General features: G+C 33.8%; 1 protein-coding gene across 1 annotated transcript in view; it reads right to left on the reverse strand.

The window, feature by feature from the left end:
* LOC134236206 (DNA polymerase epsilon subunit 2-like) overlaps positions 1-22,803 on the reverse strand; it is a 30,458-nt gene that overhangs the window by 5,393 nt on the left and 2,262 nt on the right. The window contains exons 4-14 of the mRNA XM_062718366.1: positions 21,751-21,828; positions 21,311-21,404; positions 20,814-20,888; positions 17,257-17,340; positions 16,733-16,789; positions 15,729-15,850; positions 15,340-15,481; positions 14,273-14,393; positions 10,601-10,715; positions 10,124-10,307; positions 7,040-7,216 (exon numbers count right to left, since the gene is read on the reverse strand). Coding sequence (XP_062574350.1) covers positions 7,040-7,216; positions 10,124-10,307; positions 10,601-10,715; positions 14,273-14,393; positions 15,340-15,481; positions 15,729-15,850; positions 16,733-16,789; positions 17,257-17,340; positions 20,814-20,888; positions 21,311-21,404; positions 21,751-21,828 — 1,249 coding nt within the window. The remainder of the gene's footprint in view (positions 1-7,039; positions 7,217-10,123; positions 10,308-10,600; positions 10,716-14,272; positions 14,394-15,339; positions 15,482-15,728; positions 15,851-16,732; positions 16,790-17,256; positions 17,341-20,813; positions 20,889-21,310; positions 21,405-21,750; positions 21,829-22,803) is intronic.

A 22,803-nucleotide genomic window follows, 5' to 3' on the forward strand; every position in this document is an offset into this window, starting at 1 on the left:
ATACATAGCTCACCTCAACATTTGTGGTCTTCAAGTAAGGCAAAGTCCAACACTAAACTAATAATCTAAAAGTGTACATCCCAAGATGAAGCATTAATGCAATTTTGATCTGATACAGAAAGGGCTTGTAGTTACTTAGGATCAGACTTACACAAAAACTTTAAACTAGTCACCCATCCAGAAATTGTAATTCAAATCCAGCATCTGTAGCAAGTTTAATAGTGTTCACCCCTTGATGCGTCATCCATGCAATTTTGGTTCAGATAGGCCTTATGGTTTCTTTGCAAACTTTAACCTAGTCCATCATCTGGAAAATGTCTTGTCTGATCTTGCAGCTGAAGTAAGTCCATAAGTGTGCATCATCCATGCATATTTGGTCAATGTAAGGCTTATCAATACCATATAAGTAGAATTTTTAGCAAGGATTTAATTTTGGCATTATTAGCGAGGGTGCTGACATCGCTAAAACTGAATATCGCTAAAAATTAATTGCGTATTATTTGTAATAGCTTCTTTAGTAAGCACTTTTAAATCGTCAAAATTATTTCTCGCTAAAAATAAAATACCAGATTTTAGATAGAAATCGCTAAATTTGCGTCTCGCTAAAATTTCCACTTATACGGTACTTTAGATAACCTACTCACACAAACTTTTACCTGTTTACGCAATCAAGAAAATGTAAGTCAGATCCTTCACCCAAAGCAAGCCTGGAAGTGTGCATCTTTAAATGTATCATCCTTGCAAATTTGGTACCATATAGGAAATGAGCCCTGCACCAAAAACTTGAATGTGTTCATATATCAGGACAAGAGGCCCAAGGGCCACATCGCTCACCTGAGCACATCTACTAGGAAAGAGCACATATCAGATCAAAACTGAAAGTTTACTGGGGGGGGGGGGGGGGGGGGCTTGAATTTTAACCCTCCTGGGTGTTAAGATTTGAACAATGTACAATCTACACTACCTGAGGATGATTCCATATAAATAGAAAAATATCACTAATCATGGCTTTGAAGTACTTGAAAAGATTTTGAAAGGTTTCCCCATATATCCTTGTGTACAACTTTGGTCAGCCATTTTGGGCCCAAAACTAGCCCCAGAGGTCATGATTTGAACAAGCTTGAATCTTCACTAACTGAGGATGATTCCACATAAGTTTCGTCATGGCCCAAAGGTTCTTGAGAAGAAGATTTTTTAAAAAAATTTTCTACACATTCCTATGTAAAACTTTGGTCAGCCATTTTGGCCCCACCCTAGCCCCAGGGGTCATGATTTGAACAAACTTGAATCTACACTACCTGAGGATAATTTCATTTAAGTTTCATATTTCCTTTCTCAATGATTCTTAAGAAGAAGATTTTTAAAAGATTTTTCTTATATATTCCTATGTAAAACTTTGGTTGGCCATTTTGGCCCCACCCTAGCCCCGGGGGTCATGATTTGACCAAACTTGAATCTACACTACCTGAGGATGATTCCACATGAGTTTCATTTTTCCTGGCATAGTGGTTCTTGAGAAGAAGATTTTTAAAATTTTTTTCTATATATTCCTATGTAAAACTTTGGTCAGCCATTTTGGCCCCACCCTAGCCCCAGGGGTCATGATTTGAACAAACTTGAATCTACACTACCTGAGGATAATTTCATTTATTTTCATATTTCCTTTCTCAATGATTCTTAAGAAGAAGATTTTTAAAAGATTTTTCTTATATATTCCTATGTAAAACTTTGGTTGGCCATTTTGGCCCCACCCTAGCCCCGGGGGTCATGATTTGAACAAACTTGAATCTACACTACCTGAGGATGATTCCACATGAGTTTCATCTTTCCAATTCCAGTGGTTCTTGAGAAGAAGATTTTTAAAAGATTTTTCCTATATATTCCTATGTAAAACTTTGGTCGGCCATTTTGGCCCTACCCTAGCCCCAGGGGTCATGATTTGAACAAATTTGAATCTACACTACCTGAGGATGATTCTTCATGAGTTTCATTTTTCCTGGCATAGTGGTTCTTAAGAAGAAGATTTTTAAAGATTTTTCCTATATATTCCTATGTAAAACTTTGGTCGGCAATTTAGGGCCCACCCTAGCCCCGGGGGTCATGATTTGAACAAACTTGAATCTACACTACCTGAGGATGATTCCACATGAGTTTCATCTTTCCTGGCCCAGTGGTTCTTAAGAAGAAGATTTTTAAAGAATTTTCCTATATATTCCTATGTAAAACTTTGGTCGGCCATTTTGGCCCCACCCTAGCCCCGGGGGTCATGATTTGAACAAACTTGAATCTACACTACCTGAGGATGATTCCACATGAGTTTCATCTTTCCTGGCCCAGTGGTTCTTGAGAAGCAGATTTTTTAAAAATGCTATTAATTTTTCACTAATTCATAATTATCTCCCCTTGGAAGAGGGCGTGGCCCTTCAAGTGAACAATCTTGAATCCCCTTCACCCAGGGATACTTTGTGCCAAGTTTGGTTGAAATTGGCCCAGTGGTTCTTGAGAAGAAGATGAAAATGTGAAAAGTTTACGACAACGACAACAACGCCAACAACGACAACGACAACGACAGACGACGGACAAATTTTGATCAGAAAAGCTCACTTGAGCCTTCGGCTCAGGTGAGCTAAAAATATAGATTAGATCCAGCATCAGAAGCTAGCCTGGAGGTGTGCATCCTTGGATGTATCTTTTGTGCGAGTTTGGTCAACATAATACTCATAGTTATGAAACACACTAGAATCATCTTCCATGGGGCATAGAAATACTAGTACTTCAAAAGAAAATTACACCAAAAACTTTAACCTGGGACACCGACCACAAATCCAAGGGCATTACATAAGCTCCCATAACTTCATTGAGGTGAGCTAAAAATTATGTTAATATTTAACATGTTTAAGTTATTACAACATGATAAAGAGTCACACGAGTCATTATGAAAATTTATTTCAGTATGCAAGCAAAAAATCCAAATGATGTGTCCATTATATTTCTACACTGTAATTACTTCTAAATAAAACATAAATTAGAACTGTCCAAACGGGACAAAATACCCCCCGCTGGGTTTTTCAGAAGTCAGTTTTTCCATAAGAGAGATATGTATCAAACATGAATTATGAAATTTTCCTTCCAGTGACCTTGAAATTCCCCAAATGACCTTGGGTCAAGGTCATGACACACCCTTGGGTCATGGGCAATCTTTGTGTGAAATGAGAACCTACCAAGTTTACCAATAAGAAAGATATGGACCGGACATGAATTATGACATTTTCCTTCCAGTGACCTTGAACCTCCCCAAATGACCTTGGGTCAAGGTCATGACACACCCTTATGTCATGGGCAATCTTTGTGTGGCCCTCCATAAGAAAGATATGGACCGGACATGATTGCACAGACAGACGGACAGACGGAGAAGGTGATTCCTATATACCCCCCAAACTTCATTTGCGGGGGGTATAATTAATGAATCTTTGTCTAACAATGTGCATGAAATGATCCAAACATGATTTTTATGGGTATGGCAATAAAAATTCTAATAAGGTTATGATGTTCTAATTTTTTGTTCCAACACATAGCCTACCCTGTCCCAACCTACTCTACTCTACTCTCCCTCCCCAAAACATCAGTGGCCCTGTTCACAAAAAAAATCTTACGACTAAAACAAAAATTAACAAGAGGCCCAGGGGCCACAGCGCTCACCTGAGCACATCAGGCTTGAATTTACTCCCCCCCCCCCACTCAAGGCATTAATCATTTGAACAAACTAGAATCTACACTACCTGAGGATGATTCCATATAAATATCACAAATCATAGCTTTGAAGTACTTGAAAAGAAGATTTTAAAAGGTTTCCCTATATATCCCTATGTAAAACTTGGGTCAGCCATTTTGGCCCCACCCTAGCCCTGGGGGTCACGATTTGAACAAACTTGAATCTACACTACCTGAGGATGATTCCACATGAGTTTCATCTCTCCTGGCCCAGTGGTTCTTGAGAAAAAGATTTTTAAAGATTTTTCCTATATATTCCTATGTAAAACTTGGGTCGGCCATTTTGGCCCCACCCTTGTTCCAGGGGTCATGATTTATACAAACTTGAATCTACACTACCTGAGGATGATTCCACATGAGTTTCACCTCTCCTGGCCCAGTGGTTCTTGAGAAGAAGATTTTTAAAGATTTTTCCTATATATTCCTATGTAAAACTTGGGTCAGCCATTTTGGCCCCATCCTTGCCCCGGGGGGTCATGATTTGAACAAACTTGAATCTACACTACCTGAGGATGATTCCACATGAGTTTCATCTTTCCTGGTCCAGTGGTTCTGGAGAAGAAGATTTTTAAAGATTTTTCCTATATAATTCCTCTGTAAAACTTGGGTCGGCCATTTTGGCCCCACCCTAGCCCCGGGGGTCATGATTTGAACAAACTTGAATCCACACTTTAGTCTACCTGATGATGATTCCACATGAGTTTCATCTTTCCTGGCCCAGTGGTACTGGAGAAGAAGATTTTTAAAGATTTTTCCTATATATTCCTATGTAAAACTTGGGTCGGCCATTTTGGCCCCACCCTTGCCCTGGGGGTCATGATTTGAACAAACTTGAATCTACATTACCTGAGGATGCTTCCACATGAGTTTCATTTTTCCTGGCCCAGCGGTTCTGGAGAAGCAGATTTTTTAAAAATGCCATAAATTTTTCACAAATTCATAATTATCTCCCCTTGGAAGGGGGCGTGGCCCTTCATTTGAACAAATTTGATTCCCCTTCACCCAAGGATACTTTGTGCCAAGTTTGGTTGAAATTGGCCCAGTGGTTCTTGAGAAGAAGATGAAAATGTGAAAAGTTTACGCCGACGACGCCGACAACGCCGACGACGACGACGACAGACAACGGACAAATTTTGATCAGAAAAGCTCACTTGAGCCTTCGGCTCAGGTGAGCTAAAAACCATTCGCCAACAAGCATCTACATTATAGTAGATCACAAAAACTCTTACTTTTTCATTATTTAAACAGCACTGTAAATAACATCTACGAAAAAATAATATGTCTCTATTACACAAAATCTTACAGAAGTATGAAATTTTTATCTTAGTCATAAGAGTTTTTGTCAAAATGGCCACAGCTGACAAGGCTCAAGAATTCTTGGCCTTACAATGTGCAAAATATTAATATCCAGATATATATTGAATAAAATTCTAAAATGATCCTGATGCCCTAATTTACAATGAACTTTACAGTGAAGACACACTTTTTCTCAAAAGCTGCATTATTTATCATAAGATTTGATAATCCAAGGTCTCACAATGAAAAAGATATAGTATGACCTGGACATACCTAAATTAACAATAAAATTCCAAATTCATGTTAACACACTTTTGCTTTGTTTGCAGGTTAACATCAGATGGGGTGTCATATTTTTTTAAATGTGGACAGAACACTTTGGAGCTAAAAATGCTATAAACTGAATAAACCTTTCCCTCCACATGAGTTATCTGACATAATTCAATAGGATTTAACGTCTCATATAATGTGCAAGAAAAGAAAATCATTTGGAAAGATTTTCACATATTTTTAGCAGGTACAGTGACACAGATCATTAGAATTATCTTATTTTAATAGACTTGTGTACCAGAATTTTAAGAAAAATTTGGGAAAATTTCACCCACTTTCTGATCTTAATTAATCATAACATAATTATCATTCACTTGAATTTTAATATGTCCCACTGTGTAATATAATTGTGTTCCAAGTTTAATTATCTGAAGGAGTAGCATTTAAAAAGAATTCAGTAACCATCAACATATCCAAATATGGAGAAAATTCTTGCCTACCTGCTAATCCTAATTAAGGCCTGACTCTGAGGACAGAAACCCTAGATGGGCTGACTTTTGACCTCAGTCTCACATCGGCAAAGGGAATGAATACTGTGAAATTACTAATTTTTGTGGGGGGTTTAATTTTCATTGGGTACGTAAGATTACGAGAAAGCGTAATATTACAAGTTATCGTAATATAAAACTTATATTACAATTTTTCGTAATGTAGTTAAATTACGAATACGCGTAATATAGCAGATGTAGGAGACTATATTACGAGTTTTCGTAATCTAAGACAAATTCAAGCATTGCAAGAAACTGAGTGGCGGGTTGGCAAAGTATGACGCTTAATACAAGATGTCACGGGGGATAACTTGTACGATTCTTACTGAGATTTGAATTCAGTGTATTTCAATAAGAACTGCACGAACAGTTGAATTATGAGACGAGGGTGTGATTTTTAGGGTAGACTTCGCAAGAAAAGTAGGGAGTTCGGGTGATATAGACCAATGCGACATGCTTAAGCGAATATTGAAATTTACTGGAAAATTGGTCTTATCCTTGGGAAAATTCCTATAAAAGAATAATAAAAGAAATTGTCCACTCACCCATCGCTGGCGGTACTTTCTTCTTGAATTTCCATGCTTTCTGATAGGCGTAACTGACCAAACTGACCGCGTGCTATCAGTAGCCGTGGAATCTGATATATTACTGACGTCATACTTTGCTACCCACCACTCAATTTCTTGGAATGCTTGAATTTGTCTTGGATTACGAAAACTCGTAATATAGTCTCTTACAATCTGCTATATTACGCGTATTCGTAATTTAACTACATTATGAAAAATTGTAATATAAGTTTTATATTACGATAATTTGTAATATTACGCTTTTTCGTAATCTTACGTTTTTTCGTAATATTACGAATTTTCGTATTGGACTGGACTGGGTATGGAGAGACATATGAATTTATGACCACCACAAAATGTGAAATTATATATGCTTTCCTACTAAACATTTTCCAACCATGAAATCAACCATCCACAAAGGAATAGTTTTTCGTCAACCTTGAAAAAATGACCCTACGTAATTATGAGATTAAACAGTAGCAGAAAAGTGAGAATGAGATCAAAATTGAGCTTGTCTAAGTTGTATGGCTCATGTATGGGACATGGACTTTTTATTTTTAATTTTTTAAATAATATACTTTCACTTACAGGATTCATCACTGTGCAGTCTGCTGCTGTCGTGTGGAAGGGATCAAATTTATCAGCACACACCACAAGATCAGGTAGAGGGTAGAGTCGAAGTCCGTTGTCATATGGCCAGTAAACAGGGCAGACATGGAGAGGCAGGGGGCATAAGTGACCCTGACTTATCAGAGTCTTGGCAAACTGTAGAAAAGAAATATATTGTTTTCATTTTGTGTAAATAAAAGTGTAATAGTCTTTCAAATAAAAAAAAAAACAACTCAGTAAATATATGTGCATTCAAGTTTTGTCTTTTTTTTATATTGAGGTCATATTCATGCTTGAAACTTTTAATCCAAATTTTAAATCTTTATGAACAGTAGATAACACAGGTAAGTTAAATATATGCTCCATGCATCTTTAAAAGTCAATACTCAGTTTATAATTGAAATTCCAACTCTTGCTCTTGACATTAATTTTTTTTCTTTAATTTCATTTTAAAAGATTCATGTTTTGAAATCCTTGCATTCACAACAGTTTGATTACTCATGTCTTAATGATTTATATTGTGCCATTAATTTGTTTCATCTTTGGAACACTAGACACCATATAGTCTGATATATATGCATTACTAAAAAAGAAATTGACGGATGTAATTCATCTGTTCCAATACCTTGACCTTAAGTATTTAACTTTTTTTGTACATTAAGCTATTTTTGTTCATTTTATTAGAATTTAAATGAATAGTATGCTTTGATAAAATTAATAAAAATCTATGTAAACTTTACAAGGTTAAAAGAGGAGAATGGTGTTTTTGTAAAACTGCATGGTCCCAAATAAAGATATTGTGTATCAAAATGTTTTGAAAATCCAAAACAGAATATTTTGGTTTTGATTATTAAAGGTTGGGGATAGTGTGCAAGACTCAGGATTAAAATGGTTTATCAACTCTGAAAAAAAGTTTTTGGATTGACATTACTATTTTTAACTCTTCGTAAAACAAGTCAAAGCTTAATAGAGAAGAGGCCAATGGACTTTAGAGCTCATCTGAGTGTCATTTAACAACTTTTTCATGATTGAATAAGTTCTTGTTTTAAAGACAAATTACTTTTGGATTGCAGAAACATTGATAGACTAAGTGGTCATGAAGGACATGGGTAATTTTTTTTATGTTCAAGCAATAATCCTTTTAATTCTAAGTCATCTTTAAGCTTGTGGCCGTATAAAACAAAAGGGTTTGTCTACTCCTAGTTTAAAGACGCCCCAACCCCCCTCCTTCAGAACCCCTATTATTGTTTTCTGATATATCTAAAGAATAAATTGTTGGACAGATGCTGAACATAATGAGAAACAAGATGTGTTTGTTAAACACTGATGCCCCCATATGACAACTCATGGCAAAGGTTAAAGTTTCTCAAGTTCAAGTGAAACTCACAGTTCAAGGTCAAGATATAAAAAAAATATAAGATCTAATGAAAGATCTTTTCACAAGCAATAAATTATTGAAATATAAGAGGAGTTGGGGCAATCATTCATATTTATGGTCAAGATTTAATTTTTTTTTTAAAAAGATGGTGAAATACAAGGTCAAGGTTGAAAGGTTAAAATTTCTGGTACCCCGAAATTTTAACTGGTACCCTGAAAAAATGCTTGTCATAAGGAAAACGCATGTGAAATAAGAAAGCCCTTGCACCAACCATTCAAAGGTTATAGCCAACATGTGTTGGAATATCACAATCAGCTAGAACTTGACATACAGACTACTCCGGATATATTGAAATTCAGGGGACCATGCAAATTATTTCAATATATCCGTAATTCAATATAAGTGAAATTGTGAAGCCGCCATTTTTTTTATTAAAAGTTCAATCCCGATATTAAAATATAGAACCCTATCAAATTAATTTTGTCATCGTTTACCTATAACAGTGTACAGACTACATGGAATATAAGTCCTTGAAAGTTTAAATAAAATTGTTTCTTTCTTTTTTATTGATAAGACAATCTTCTACTTAGTTATTATTCCCCGATCACATCTATTTACATTTTGGAGAAAAATCACCTATGTCAAACTGTTCATCTTAAGTGTACTTGGGTTGATCTCTTAGCTATTTCAAATTTAGGTTTATCATTAGCCATTAACAATATATGTATTTAATTTGAAAGTTAATTTTTTTCTAGATCTGTGGGGGTTACTATGTTGCCCTTCAGCTTAAATACTTCTGTATGAAAACAACTCATTATCACCTGTGGGAACTGATCAGTGGCTTCAATATAAGCGAAATTTCAATATAGCCATTTCGGGAGGTCAACATTACCGCTACATTGCCAAAAATTTCAACTCATTACCGCTACATTTTTTCAGATTTTCGACCGATCATTACCGCTACATTTTTTCGGCCAAAAACAACTCATTACCGTTACATATTAAATCGGCCCAAAACAAATCATTGCCGCTACATATCGATATAGCCAGGTATGGATCGGTATATGAGTTCTAATCAAAAGAATTCACTCACTATCTACATGTTATCAGAATGAGTATATTTATATAAATAACTCTGCAGTCGAAATTTAATTACTCCGGCTTACTTATCGATGGTTATAAATTTAGAAAGCAACAATATGTCAAGCAAATGGCCTTCAAGGCTTTAGCATGGTGTAAAAAACATTTGACAAAACTTAAAATTTTATATATGAACAGAGCTTGATTTGAATTTTTTGTTGCGTTTTATGAAATCAAATTGATTTAAATAATTAAAAAAAAACATCCTGCTCAAAGTCCTACATTAGCCTCCCCGTGATGAGCAGGGGAAACGGGTCTCATGCATTTATAGGTTGTACTGTACACAGTGTAGCGGTAATGTATACTTTTTTATGTAGCGGTAATGTAAGGTTTTTTGTAGCGGTAATTACTATGTAGCTGTAATGAAAATTTTGAAAATGTAGCGGTAATGATACGCACCCAGCCATTTCAATATAACTGTTGTTTTAATGCAAAGAATATGAGAGTCAAAAACTGGGGATTTATTTTTATTTCAAAATAAGCCGAATTTCAAAATAAGCGAGTTCAATATAAGTGGAGTAAGCTGTAGTTTCCTTTTAACTTACATGTGTTGGAACATCGTTGTCAGCTGGAAACTTGACACAGTTTCGACACATCTTGGTCACTATGTCCTCTCTAAATATCACAATTTCCTGTGTACAGTACTGTATACGACAGGGGTTAGAGGTGAAGGTCGAATTAGGAAGCTTCCTCCTGACCTCCTCTGTTACAGAGTTAGGAATGGGAGGTCTGTAAGCAAGAAATACTATATAAAATACACAGCTATGCAGCATACATACATTTTAAACCACTTATAAAATAAGATAATAAAATAAAAAGGTAAATGTACATGTACATGTAATTTAATATCTAAAATTAATATTGAAAGCATTTAGTCTTTCTTAGAGTTATGCATCTTTCTAACTAAGGAAGATCTATACATGTACTTCTCTGGGTGTCTTGGAGCATAAAACAATTAACAGGAAATATATCCAGCAATCCTTCATATTCTAACAATAGTCTTCATCAATTGCTGTGCTTACCTTGGTAAAATTGTTGATGGCCCCGGGTCTTGTGAGCCAGGAACAAATATAAATCTGCTGTTCTCTGCAATGCTGGGAAACTCCAAGATTAAATCTACTAAGGTGTGAAAACATTCTGAAATGTAAGAAGAATAATTCATACAGCATTTATTAGAGCACAATGTATATTTCAAGATGAAATGTTCTTATGGTGTTACAAGTGCAAATATCTGAAATTTATTTCTCTATTCTTTATGATATGTACATTATACAAGAATACTGAAAATGTTGTTTCATCTGTTTAACTTTTCATTTATATCATTAATGTGTAAATGACCACCTTACAAACAAACAAGCAGAGCTGTGGAAAACTGCCGGTCATGCCGGTGTAACGTTGAATATTGACCCGAGTTGAAAATTGACCCGGGGGTCATTTTTCAACGTTGAATATTGAACCGGGGTCGTTTTTCAACGTTGAATATTGAGACCAAAAGTCGTTGAATTTATACCCGGGGTCATTTTTCAACAGCTTGATATATTTTTTTTTCTTACACCTGATGACGTCAACAAGTTGAAAATTGACCCTGTTGAATATTGACCCCACCTCAAAGTTTGAACATTTTTTTTAGCTGGGAAGTTGTTTTACGGGATTTATCAGTATCACTTTATTTATATATCGGTTTCAATTTTTTTCCCTTTTCAAGAATAATAGAAATAAACATACAGTATCACCCCGTGTAAACATGTACATTTTGAACAGTGCACGGTTTTAGTTATCTTCAAGCATGACAACTTTATTTTTGACAATACTTTCCAAAATCCATGGCATCCATAAATAACTACAAAAAAACGAATAGGGCATAAAACAAAAATCTTAAAAATCTGCAATCTAGAAAGTAGCCCTATATATATTGATCAGGTGGGTGGAACATCCCATCTAGTCAAATTCAGTATAAAAATAACAAAATTTATAGCCTAAAAATTAGAATGAAACACATCGACCAAAATGATTCCAATGATAGGTTATATTTGTGAAAAGAGCAATATAGCGACCATGGCATGTAAGTAATGCTGACTTTAAATATTTTAAATTGTTGAAATCCCTGTAACAATTAACTTATTTGTCGGTAGACTGTCTCGGCTTCATCGCTTTCGGACCATAACCTTGAGAATGAGATTATTCTTATTCTAAAACATTCTTATTCTATAGAATGTGATTACTGTTTGATTACTTGTTATTTCTATTACATTATTTGTAATTTGTATTCGATAAATTGCTCTTCCAATTACAGGAAAAGTGACAATATTATTCATATATCATAAAATTTACATATTTTTTTTTTCTCGAAAACACGCATTTCCTATTCGATGTCATTAATATTTAAAACAATCGGTTGCAAGTCATTTTTGTCATTCATATGCGATATTTTTTTTATTTGATAATTATTTGGTTTATATGCAATAAAGTTGTTGTTCGAAAACATACTAGCATCCATTTCTATTCGAAAAAATACGATTCCTATTCGATAAACTTCTCATCTTATTACATAATTTTATCTCTATGATCTCCTATGCGATGTTTTTAATTTTTTCTTTTTCAATAATTGCCATGATTGCATTCTGGGAAATATGACAAATTAAACTAGAATTGGTTGTAAACTCAATTAAATAGGAATGTAAAGTTTCACATTATTATCGAATATAAATCAATTTATCACATAGATTGACAAAACAAAATTTGAAAATTTTGGGAAAAAGGCACAAGTTTTCTCTCTTCAAGACTTAGAGACTATGGATCAGCATAAATTAAGCTGTTGCTGTTTAATATTAAATAAATGTGTTTCGTTTTATGCATTGATGGAGTAATTATAGAGGATTTAGTTATTCAGAATGCTAATTTAATTATTTGATTATGTCTCGTATCAATTTTTGACAAAGATATCCAATATGTTTTAATATAAAGTACATGTTGATCCTAATTAAAGACTTCAAGGCATTGTTACGTCTCATCAATTACGGAACATTAAAAAATATTAATACAAGTTGTAGTAATTTTTTTTTCAGAAACATCAAGTCATATTCTATATTACCTTTAATTGAGAAATCAATACTATTTCTGTTTTTACAAAAAAATTATCTCCATTTTAACACTTGTTCTATGAGAAAAACAAGGCGGGGGGGGGGGGGGGGGGGGGGGGGGGGGGGGGGGGGAGGAGGGGGATCGATGTCACTCACTGTAATGAAATTTTCTAAAAGGACTCCTGCAATATAGCATATGATCACAAGAAAAAATAGTCATAACAACAAAGTTTATTTTTAAATAAAATTTGTGGAAAGACACTATGAATTATTAAGTCACAGTAGTGAAAACCCAATCATAAATATGTGTTTTTATGCTGTTGAATTTTGAACCGGTTTCATGATCAAAATTCAACGACCCGGCTCAGTTTTCAACGGATTAGGGTCTAAATTCAACACCTTTGGTCTCAGTTTTCAACGTTGAAAAATGACCCCCGGGTCAATTTTCAACCCGGGTCAAAATTCAACGTTACACCGGCAAGACCGGCAAAAAATGCCTGTGACCGGTAAAAATGCTATTGATGTCGGCCCAAATGACCGACCTCTTTCTTTGTTAAAGGTTTTAGATTTTCCATTTTGATTTAGGCCTATCATCGGCACACTTCCCAGCTTAGTTATCGTACCTTATAAACGATTGCGCAATACTTTTTCTTTGCACGAGATCGAGGCTACAGGAAATGAAAGCGAAACCAGCATTGTTTCGCATGACCTATTAATTTACCAATGGCACATAATTTGTAAAAAACATTTTAAAAATTAAGATAAGGCAGGCTATATACATGTAGCTGGGTATGTGAAACATTTTGACAGAAAAAATTCAAACACAGTTGAGTAAAGCGGTAAACCTATAGTTCTTCCGTCGTTCCGACTGTCCCCGATTTCGTTTTTTTTCATCGATCATGTTCATGATGTTGGTATCTTTATTATCGATGCACAGAGTTTCTTGGACTCATTTTCAAGACAAAATACAATTCCCAAATGCATTAATGTTTAAAAAAAATTACGTTTACTTTGCAGAATTATCATTCATTGTTACCTGCTAAAAGTGATGAAATGTAGTATTGTTATAAATGCAAAAAACGAAAACGGAGGAGGATGGACCTGGAAATGGAGACTTTTTAAATTGTTTTATTAAGTAAAGTGTACTTAAGAAAATAAATGTAATGCTTTTCTTTTAATTTTTTGATTTTGCAACTTAACTATTTCGGACCGGCAAAAATCACTTCGGACCGGCATATTTTGTCTTCTTGCCGGTCCGAATGACTGACTATCTGAAAAAGTTTTCCACAGCTCTGAACAAGAAAAGAGTGGTGTGAAAATATAAAGTAAAACAAAGATCAAGTGAAAATATGTTTTAAACAGAACAATAATTTGATCACCCTCTTCTTAAAACACTACAATAAAACTCGGTTATAACAAAGTCACTGGGACCTATGAAATTACTTGGCTATATCCCTAATTCGTTATATTCATATAAGGAATTTGTTAAATATATATAACTGGGGATCCAAGATAACTTCACTACATCCATGAATTCGCAATATCCGTGTTTGTACTAAACAAGTTTTACTGTATGAATTACTACCTGGATACGACTCTATGAACTATCTTCACCTTTGAGAACTTTTGCCCTATGGCTCTCCTGAGGTGCAGAAATAAAATTACCACACAAAATGAAACATGTTGGAGGAAAGTCTGAATATCCTGTAAAAAGCATCCTTAATTTTTCTATCACCTGAAAAAAATCAATAATGAAGTGAAAACAAGTTACATATAATAACAGTTTTCAAGGTCTAAAAATGTAAAACACATTTAAACAAAACGCGCGGTATGATAATTTGTCGGCACGGCCAGGTGTGTTACAGGACCGAAGACATCCCAAAATATGAATTCAATGCTTATATTTACATTTTCTAATTTTTTCTATTCATAATTGCTTATTTCGGTAAACTTTAATGTGAATTTGGTGCCCTTCAAAACTGGTGTGCTTTATAGAAGTAAGAGCCTTTTGTGACGTTGCAAAGTTAAATAACGCAAACGAACATTGCGAGGAAAAAGTGACAAATTAATTTTAAACGCACATTTGTTGCATTTTTACGTTTAATTAACATGGTTAATATTTTTCATTTATTAATTGTGTCAAAAAATATACATTTTGGTGTTCCTAGAGTATTGAAAATGCATATAGTTCCTTCTGTGTATTCTAACGCGCAGTGACAAGGTTTCGCGCATATTATAGAGATTTGAACATCGTGGATTTCTAATGGATTTCATCAAGAAAATTACACTGAATGTAAATATTTGAATTTTGAATACATTTCACATGGAATCTTTGTGCAAGTGGTAGAAGACAATGGTGAATAAAACACAAAAACGCCACTTTCCATTACTGTAAACGAACTTTTATTTTGCATGCGAGAAATATCCGCGAGTTCCATGACCTCCTTTAACTTGCAAATATTAATAGCTATGAACCATTCATTTTGTTAAGGATTTGTAGAGAATGTTTTCTCAGTCGCGGAAATTAATCGTCGCGGATTGATTTTAAAATGACGAATTGCGAATAAAAGATGATGCAAATAATAGTTGGTTTACAGTATTTAAAAATTTGAGAAAATTTAAAACGATTTGGGATATGACCTACTTATATTTATTTGAAATGTCCTAGTTATTTGTCTTACCTTGACCTGGTCCAGCCAGACATCTGATAAGAACACAAACATGGCGTCTCTGTTGTCCTGCTCCACCTGTTTCAGTTTGGCTGAGGCTTTGGCACAGACACTGGACAGTCCACCGAAAAAATTAATGTTTCCAAAATATGCCCTGTTAAAAGCAAAATAGATTTTCTAAAAACATAAATAAATGTAGTTTCTTTTCATATGCATGCATGTATGTGTGCATCAACAAATAGAAAAATCTCCTTGGCATTTTGTATACATTACTGGACATATAACTTATAAAATGAGGCTCATAAATTGAAAAATCCTCCATCCTAGAAAATTTGTGATTTCATAGTACATGACTAGACATTCAAAAATAATTCTTGAAATGCCCTTGACTTTTACTGTACCTTGTGACCTTTGCTGGTTCTGGAGGAGGGAAACCAAAAGCGTTGACATGGAACACTTCATCCTCATACCAGCCCTCAGCCAGAACAAAGCAGTTCTCTGTGAACAGCCCTGTGTGGAAGTTCTACAGTACGGTCAAGAATGTTTCAGATTGACCAGTTCATCAAGAAACAAAATACTTTTACCATATAATCCTTATTGATCGCCCTGGGCGCTTAGAAAATTGCGAAAAAGGGGGCGGTTATTTTGGTATTCTCTTTATAATACTTAATGTCATATTTTAACTTTAAAAAAATCTTTGAAAAAGAAACATAAATTCAAAGAACCACTAAAATAATGTTTAACTTTAAGTGAAGATAATCCACCCAAATTATGCTAAATGATTCATTATCCACCGAGAAACTGAATAATAGACAAGTTTCAATTTCCCTTTCTTCTAATTTTGGCAGACTTTTGAAACAATTCTAAATGATTTTAATCACTGTACAGGGGGCCCTTATTTCCTAACAATTGAAAAAGACGAAGGGGGGCACTTATAGGGGCAGGGGCAGTTAAGAGGGATTATACGGTAATAGACACTGTATTATTCTTATCCATGCTCTGTTAACTGTTCAATCAGACTACAATATACAGTGTCAGCATATACATGTACTAGGAGACAAAATTTGTGTCAAAATAAATCAGGTGTTGTATTATAAAGGGTTGAGAAATAAAGGTTCAAAGTAAAAAGTGAAACAGACTGCACATGTGCCAGATTATACAGATTTCACTGTATGCACATATATCATATATATTTTAAATTCAGTCGGAACCTGAAGTCCAACTGATAACTTCTGATTCTACATGTAAACTCCTAAAGTAATATGAGGCAGAGTAAGACAGGCCTTTCATGAATAAATAAATTATCCCCCCAAAAAAAATCCAAATTCATTTTTATAATAACAGAAAATCATTAACATCAGCTATGGTGCTATTGTTGTTTGTATGACAGTTACTCAAAGGATACAGCATCACTGAGATCTACTTGCACTGCGCCTGTTGGATCCTCCACATACCATTTACCCTAAAAACCCATAAATTAAACATAAAATTTATTATGAATGTACCTGGCGGGGTGGGGGGGGGGGGGGGGGGTATTAACATACAAAAATTTAATGAATATAAACATAAAATGTATTTAGAATATGCACATTTGATCATTAAATGAATGCATTTGATTTTTTCTTCTGTATATCATTATAAAATTTAGAATAAAGGTACATTTTCTAAGCTCTTCTTTTAACTTGGGTTTTTTTTATGTCATGGAATAAATATCATAATATCTTTATTTTGTAATACATGTAGGTGACATTAATAAAAACATGTGCAGATAAAAGGATGGGATACTACTCGTATACATGGGATAATAATCAAAAACATGTGCACCAAAGTCCTAAAGACAAACATGAAAGATGAAAAGAGACAATAACAGTAAAATAGAAAACGGATAAAGTACATATAAAATATTTTAAAATTAAGAATTTTTTTTACCTCTCTAAGTTGTGTTAACATTCCAAGTACAATAATTTCCCCTAGTCTGGCAGTGCTTCCAAGCAAATACTCTATAGGTTTTAGCTGAAAACAATGTATGTACATATTTGTTAAATGAATGATAGCAGAACATGTATGACTCACCCATTCAGTTTTCACTGATGACAAGCAAAAATCACGGCCAGGAACACGTTAAGTTCCAAGACAGTACCGTTGTCAGAGACCTTTAAAGTTAAGCACTGAATATTGCTCGTTGTCATGAATTTACAGGTGAGGTTATGACAAATCCGTCCGATGTCATTACTTCAGAAGACAGGCCGTGAGCAGTTTTTCATTTTTTAAGTTAAATCCTTTTAACCAATGTCTGAAATTGCAATGGGGAACAGGACTGACACCCCTATTGATGTTGTATGAATTACAGACATTAAAATGAAGTAATAAAAGAGGAGTTTGCGTTGGCGATATTAAACCCCTGTGAAATGAAACGTGGATTTCATTCATTTTCCTCCTGAGATGTTATATTTTTTGTAAATAGAATATTATTTATATATACCAATTAGTGCAGTCAGTATTAAGACATGTTATAAGCCTTTGCAGAAAAAATAGAACAAATTAAAACTGAAAATTTCAAATTATTATAATTTATGTCCGTTGTCATGACAAGATACGAAAATTCAGTCCGTTGTCATCGGTCCGTTGTCGCTACTCTACTGTATGTATACACTTTAAGGAGGTCGATTTCAGTTTTTTATGCTTTGATAAATTTCAAGCATGCCTTCAATAAATGGGTGATTAGTCATGAGGAACTAAACGTATGTTATTTTCTATATTTCATATAATATTCAGCTTTTCTTTGTCATACATAAGGGCTTTTTTCCTTAAAAAACTAATTTCAAAGTGAAGGAAGAAATGCGCACGCTAACTCTCGATTCCCACCTACGTTTTGAACCCATTTAATTCAATATTAATTGTAATTAATTATATATTAATGGCAATTTGGCCATATTATATAAAATCGTTGTTTAATACAAAAAACAGTTCAATTGTACATGTAATTGATGAATTGTTTTAATAAATATGAAATTATCCCTTTTTCCAGCTCTTGAAAAAAGGGGGTATAAGATAAGAACACCATATTTTGAAATAGTCTTGGATATGATTAAATGTTCCTACTATCTTTTCTTATGTTTTAGGCAAATAATGATAAATATGTTAATAAAATATAATGTTTCAGCTGTAAATCGCTTCGAAATTGATGACAAAAATAAGCATTTATGCCTCCTATGAGAAATATCAGCCAGAAAGTGCAGTAAAAGATAACCAAACACAGATATTCAGTTTTGTCGATTATGTCATTTGCTTGAATGGCATAAAGTAAAATGTATTATAACGAATCATTAAGGGGTATCACCTGATATTAAACAAAACCGGATAAAACAAGTACATAGGTGCATGAAGGGTACAAGTGTGTTCCCCCTGAGACTGACTAGAAATTTACATGCATTGAAAATATAAGATTACTCGTACATGTAAATATTCATAAGATATAACATAAATGAGTTAATCCTTGGAGGCGTCCAAACAATTGCGCCAAACCCAGAAATTTATGGCAAGTTACTAATATAAGAAAAATACAGATTTTGACTAGAATGCAAAATAATACAAAAACGAACCCATAAAAAGGGTGGGGGAAGATTTTCATCGCACTAACATTATAACAGAAATGGCGCAACAAAAAAAAATTATTGGATTTAAAAAGTCCGTAACCATGGTAACTCTCCGACGGTGTAAGATTAAAATACATTTCTCATAGCGGCATATATTGAATTATCTGTGATAATATTGTTTTTTGTCTATAAACATATTTGTGATAATATTGTTTTTCGTCGTTTTTTTTTTTTTTTTGTCTATTATCGATAAGTTTGAATTTTTGAAATAATAGTCCATATTACTTGTAAAAAAGAATTTTTGTTTCACCGGGGAGGGGTGTGTGTTTTAAAAGTATTTTCCATTGATTCCTATTGTGAAAAACACAAGGTTTTTAGTTTTCTCTCTTTGTTTTCCCAAATAAGTATTGTTTTATGAAATCCATATAATTATCTATAAAAAAAAATCCTTCGAATATGTTAACTTTTGAAAATTGACTTGGCGGTAGGCGGGAGAACAATGCTTTCGTTCGCAGTTCTTGAAGATGAGAAAATATTCAAAGACATGCAAACGCTAAGAGCTATTATCTCAAAGTTAAAGATCCCAGTTAAAGATCCCAGTCATTAGCTCATATTTCTGTTCATTTTGAATTTCTTTGCCCATTAGAAAAAAAAAATCTTTTAGGAGTGAGCATCGTCTGTCTACCGTTTACACCCACCATGTCCTCCTTGTCTTGATCGGGAAATATACCGAGAAAAATCCGTCGACAATACAGTGTGTATAAGTGGCCTAACAATAATGAATTAGTATGAAAAACGTCAGTCAGCATTTGTCTCAATGATAAATTGTATTTGCCGACAAAATCATTGTTTCGACCAAAGAACTTTTGAAATTATGACTTTTGCAAACCAAGACTTTTGATATTCTTGTTTCAGAAACTTGTTTGTCAGTTAAAACCTCTGTATTTAAAGTACATGTATATGTATCCAACATTTTAATTTTGTTTTACTGATGATATTTCAGGAATTGTTAAACGTTTGCACTCTAGTATGAAAATGAATTGACTAAATAACATCACCGAATGGTTAGCATGTTAGCATATATACACTACTCTAAAGACGATCCCCAAAAAGATTAAAAATTTTCCCCAATATGCTTTCTTTTTCTTAAGAGTATACATACATTTGATCATTTTTAATATATATGCATTTTCTTGATCAGTCTGACTTATAGTAAATACCGGCCCCTACTATTTCACCTCTAACAAAGTGAAATAGTAGGGACTGGCTTTAGTCAGACTGTTTTATTGATAAACTTATATGTTAATTAAGAAAAAGACACCGGACTGGAAAAACTTAACACGTACTGACAACGGACGTTTTGCTCATAAATAACGATTTCTCAAAGCCTGTTCTCAAGAATAGGCTGTCAGTTGTCTAACACATGTAAATTTAAGTTTTTATTCATATTTTAACATAAAAGGACCATTTTGATAAATTTCACATAAGAAATATATAATTTTCAAGCTGGCGATCATGACTTCACACATGGGCATGTGATTGCCAAACAAAACTTCTCAAAATGTATTGTGGATATCAAATACATTAATCTTTGTATGGAATACTGAATGTTGTATCTGTTCCCCAAAATTTAAATTTAATCTCGAAATTGGTCAAAAACGTCATATTTTAGGCATTATTTATAAATTTTGTATGTTTTTAATGACAACGGACGGATATTATCATAACCTTAACTGTATTTTCATGACAACGAGCCATTTTCAGTGCTTAACTTTAAAGATTTCTGACAACGGTACTGTCTTGGAACTTAACGTGTTCCTGGCCGTGAAAATGAAACCTTGGATACTTATCAGAAATGTACATTTAAATTTTATTGTTTTCTCTTTTTACCTGGAATTTCTTTGCACTTTCATCCCTTTCTGCTCCAATGACAGGAGGAGTGAATAAATCATGTCTCTGAGTTCTCTGTCAAATAAGACGGTGGTGATTAGTAAATTATCACTATATACCGGTAAATAGAAGAGACTGTTCAGTATCATTCAATGAATTACTGAACACACAGAGCGCATAATGAACAAAATAATTCTGGAGTTATATTAATAAATTTCAGTTGTCTCTTGCATATTAATTGATATGTCTCAATTTTTTCAGTATCCAAGATCTGATACTAGAATAGAATAAGTGCATTTATATTCTTATGATATATACATGATATAAGAATATTAATTCAAAAAGTCAATTTCAATGTTCCTTGGAATTTCACATTACAAGAAAGATAGAAAACTGAAACATGTGTGAAGAAATTATGAATATCATAGATTTCAGTCTGTCAGTGTTCAAAAACAAATTTTTCTTAGAATCCAACAGATTGAGCATTTGTCACAAACCTGTTGAAGAATGGTATATCTGTCCAAAAACAGAGTCACTTTATCTTGTGCTGTTCCATGCAGGCAAGGAGGAGGTAACCCAAGTGTGGAATTTCTTTAAAATACAAAAAACATAGTTTTCCAAAATCAAAGTTTTGAATTCTCAAAACAAAAAAACTGACTACTGACGTACAAATTTTACATGCATCCAATGGAATAAGGAACAGTTGACAATAAACACTTTTGATGTATACATGATGTAAAATTTAAGAGCGTTTTTGAAGGAATGAAATAGCTTAATTGTATCAGGGTGTATTCAACATTTTTTAAAATAAATTTGATATTTTTCATCATTATCAACATACATTCTTCAATCTCACTAAGATACATCATTGCTCACTTTCTTTCATTTTCTTAATTCTCCCTTTAATCTATTACTTATTATAGCTCTATATCCTTACTGTATAAACTTCTTGCGATCTGCACTGTATGTATATCTGGGCACAGAAAAGGCATCAATGACACAGAAAACATTGTCTCTGAAAATCAGAAATATAAGTACATGTATTAAAGAACAGTTCAAATCAAAATTATCAACTGAACAAAAAATGAACTTTCCATCAAGAATTCCAAAGTTTGCAATCATTTGAATCTTTCTTTCTAATATACGACAATAAACTTCATGCTTTCCCTAATTTAATGTTACAGGTGACTCTCGATCTCTCGAAGTTCAGGGGACCGCAAGAAAAGTTCGAGAGATCGAAGGGTTCGAGAGATGGAAAGTTAATAAAATCCGGAATTTTCCGTTCCGATCAGCGATGTTCTACTATTATATATACTGGAAGTATATGTAAATAAAGTTATTGGACGTTTTCAATCGTATTTTACAGGTAATATACTTGATATCAACAACAATGATCGTGTTTTGAATAAATAAACGAATTCCTGAAGATTCAATAGTTATTTGTTCTTATTTCATAATAATTTGAAACCCGAATACAAGCAATTGTCGGATTGGCTATTCCGCGGCTTGATCGGGTCATTCACTGTGTTCACCATATTTTTCTTAATCGGCATTCAGTCCTTGACAAAGGAATTTCTTGTGCATTATTTGCCATACTGGGATTATGTTGACTCTAATAAAAGTACATAATCTATGGGAACTTATTGAAACGAACGTCTATAAATTTATTTTCAAAATTTTATCATCTCGGTTACAGGTCAAAATAAATTAAGATTTCGTTTATCATGTTTATAATTTATCAATAATAACCAATTAATTATATCAATTCACGGACGACCCACAGGTGTAGTGTCATCTATGTAAACACCCAATTAACACCTCCATGCCATCCCCAGGCGATAACTGTTTTTCCAGGTAAGTCCAGGCTCAATTTCACGCTTGATCGGCGTGTATACACGCACTATCAAAACTTCGAGAGATAGAGGGTCAAATTCAATGAAATACGTGTAACGGGACCAAGGTATTGGTTCGAGAGATAGAGAACTTCGAG

The sequence above is a fragment of the Saccostrea cucullata genome, unplaced genomic scaffold, assembly GCF_032062105.1.
Source record: "Saccostrea cucullata isolate Sc308-1 unplaced genomic scaffold, CSIRO_AGI_Scuc_v1 ctg172, whole genome shotgun sequence".
NCBI lineage: Eukaryota > Metazoa > Mollusca > Bivalvia > Ostreida > Ostreidae > Saccostrea > Saccostrea cuccullata.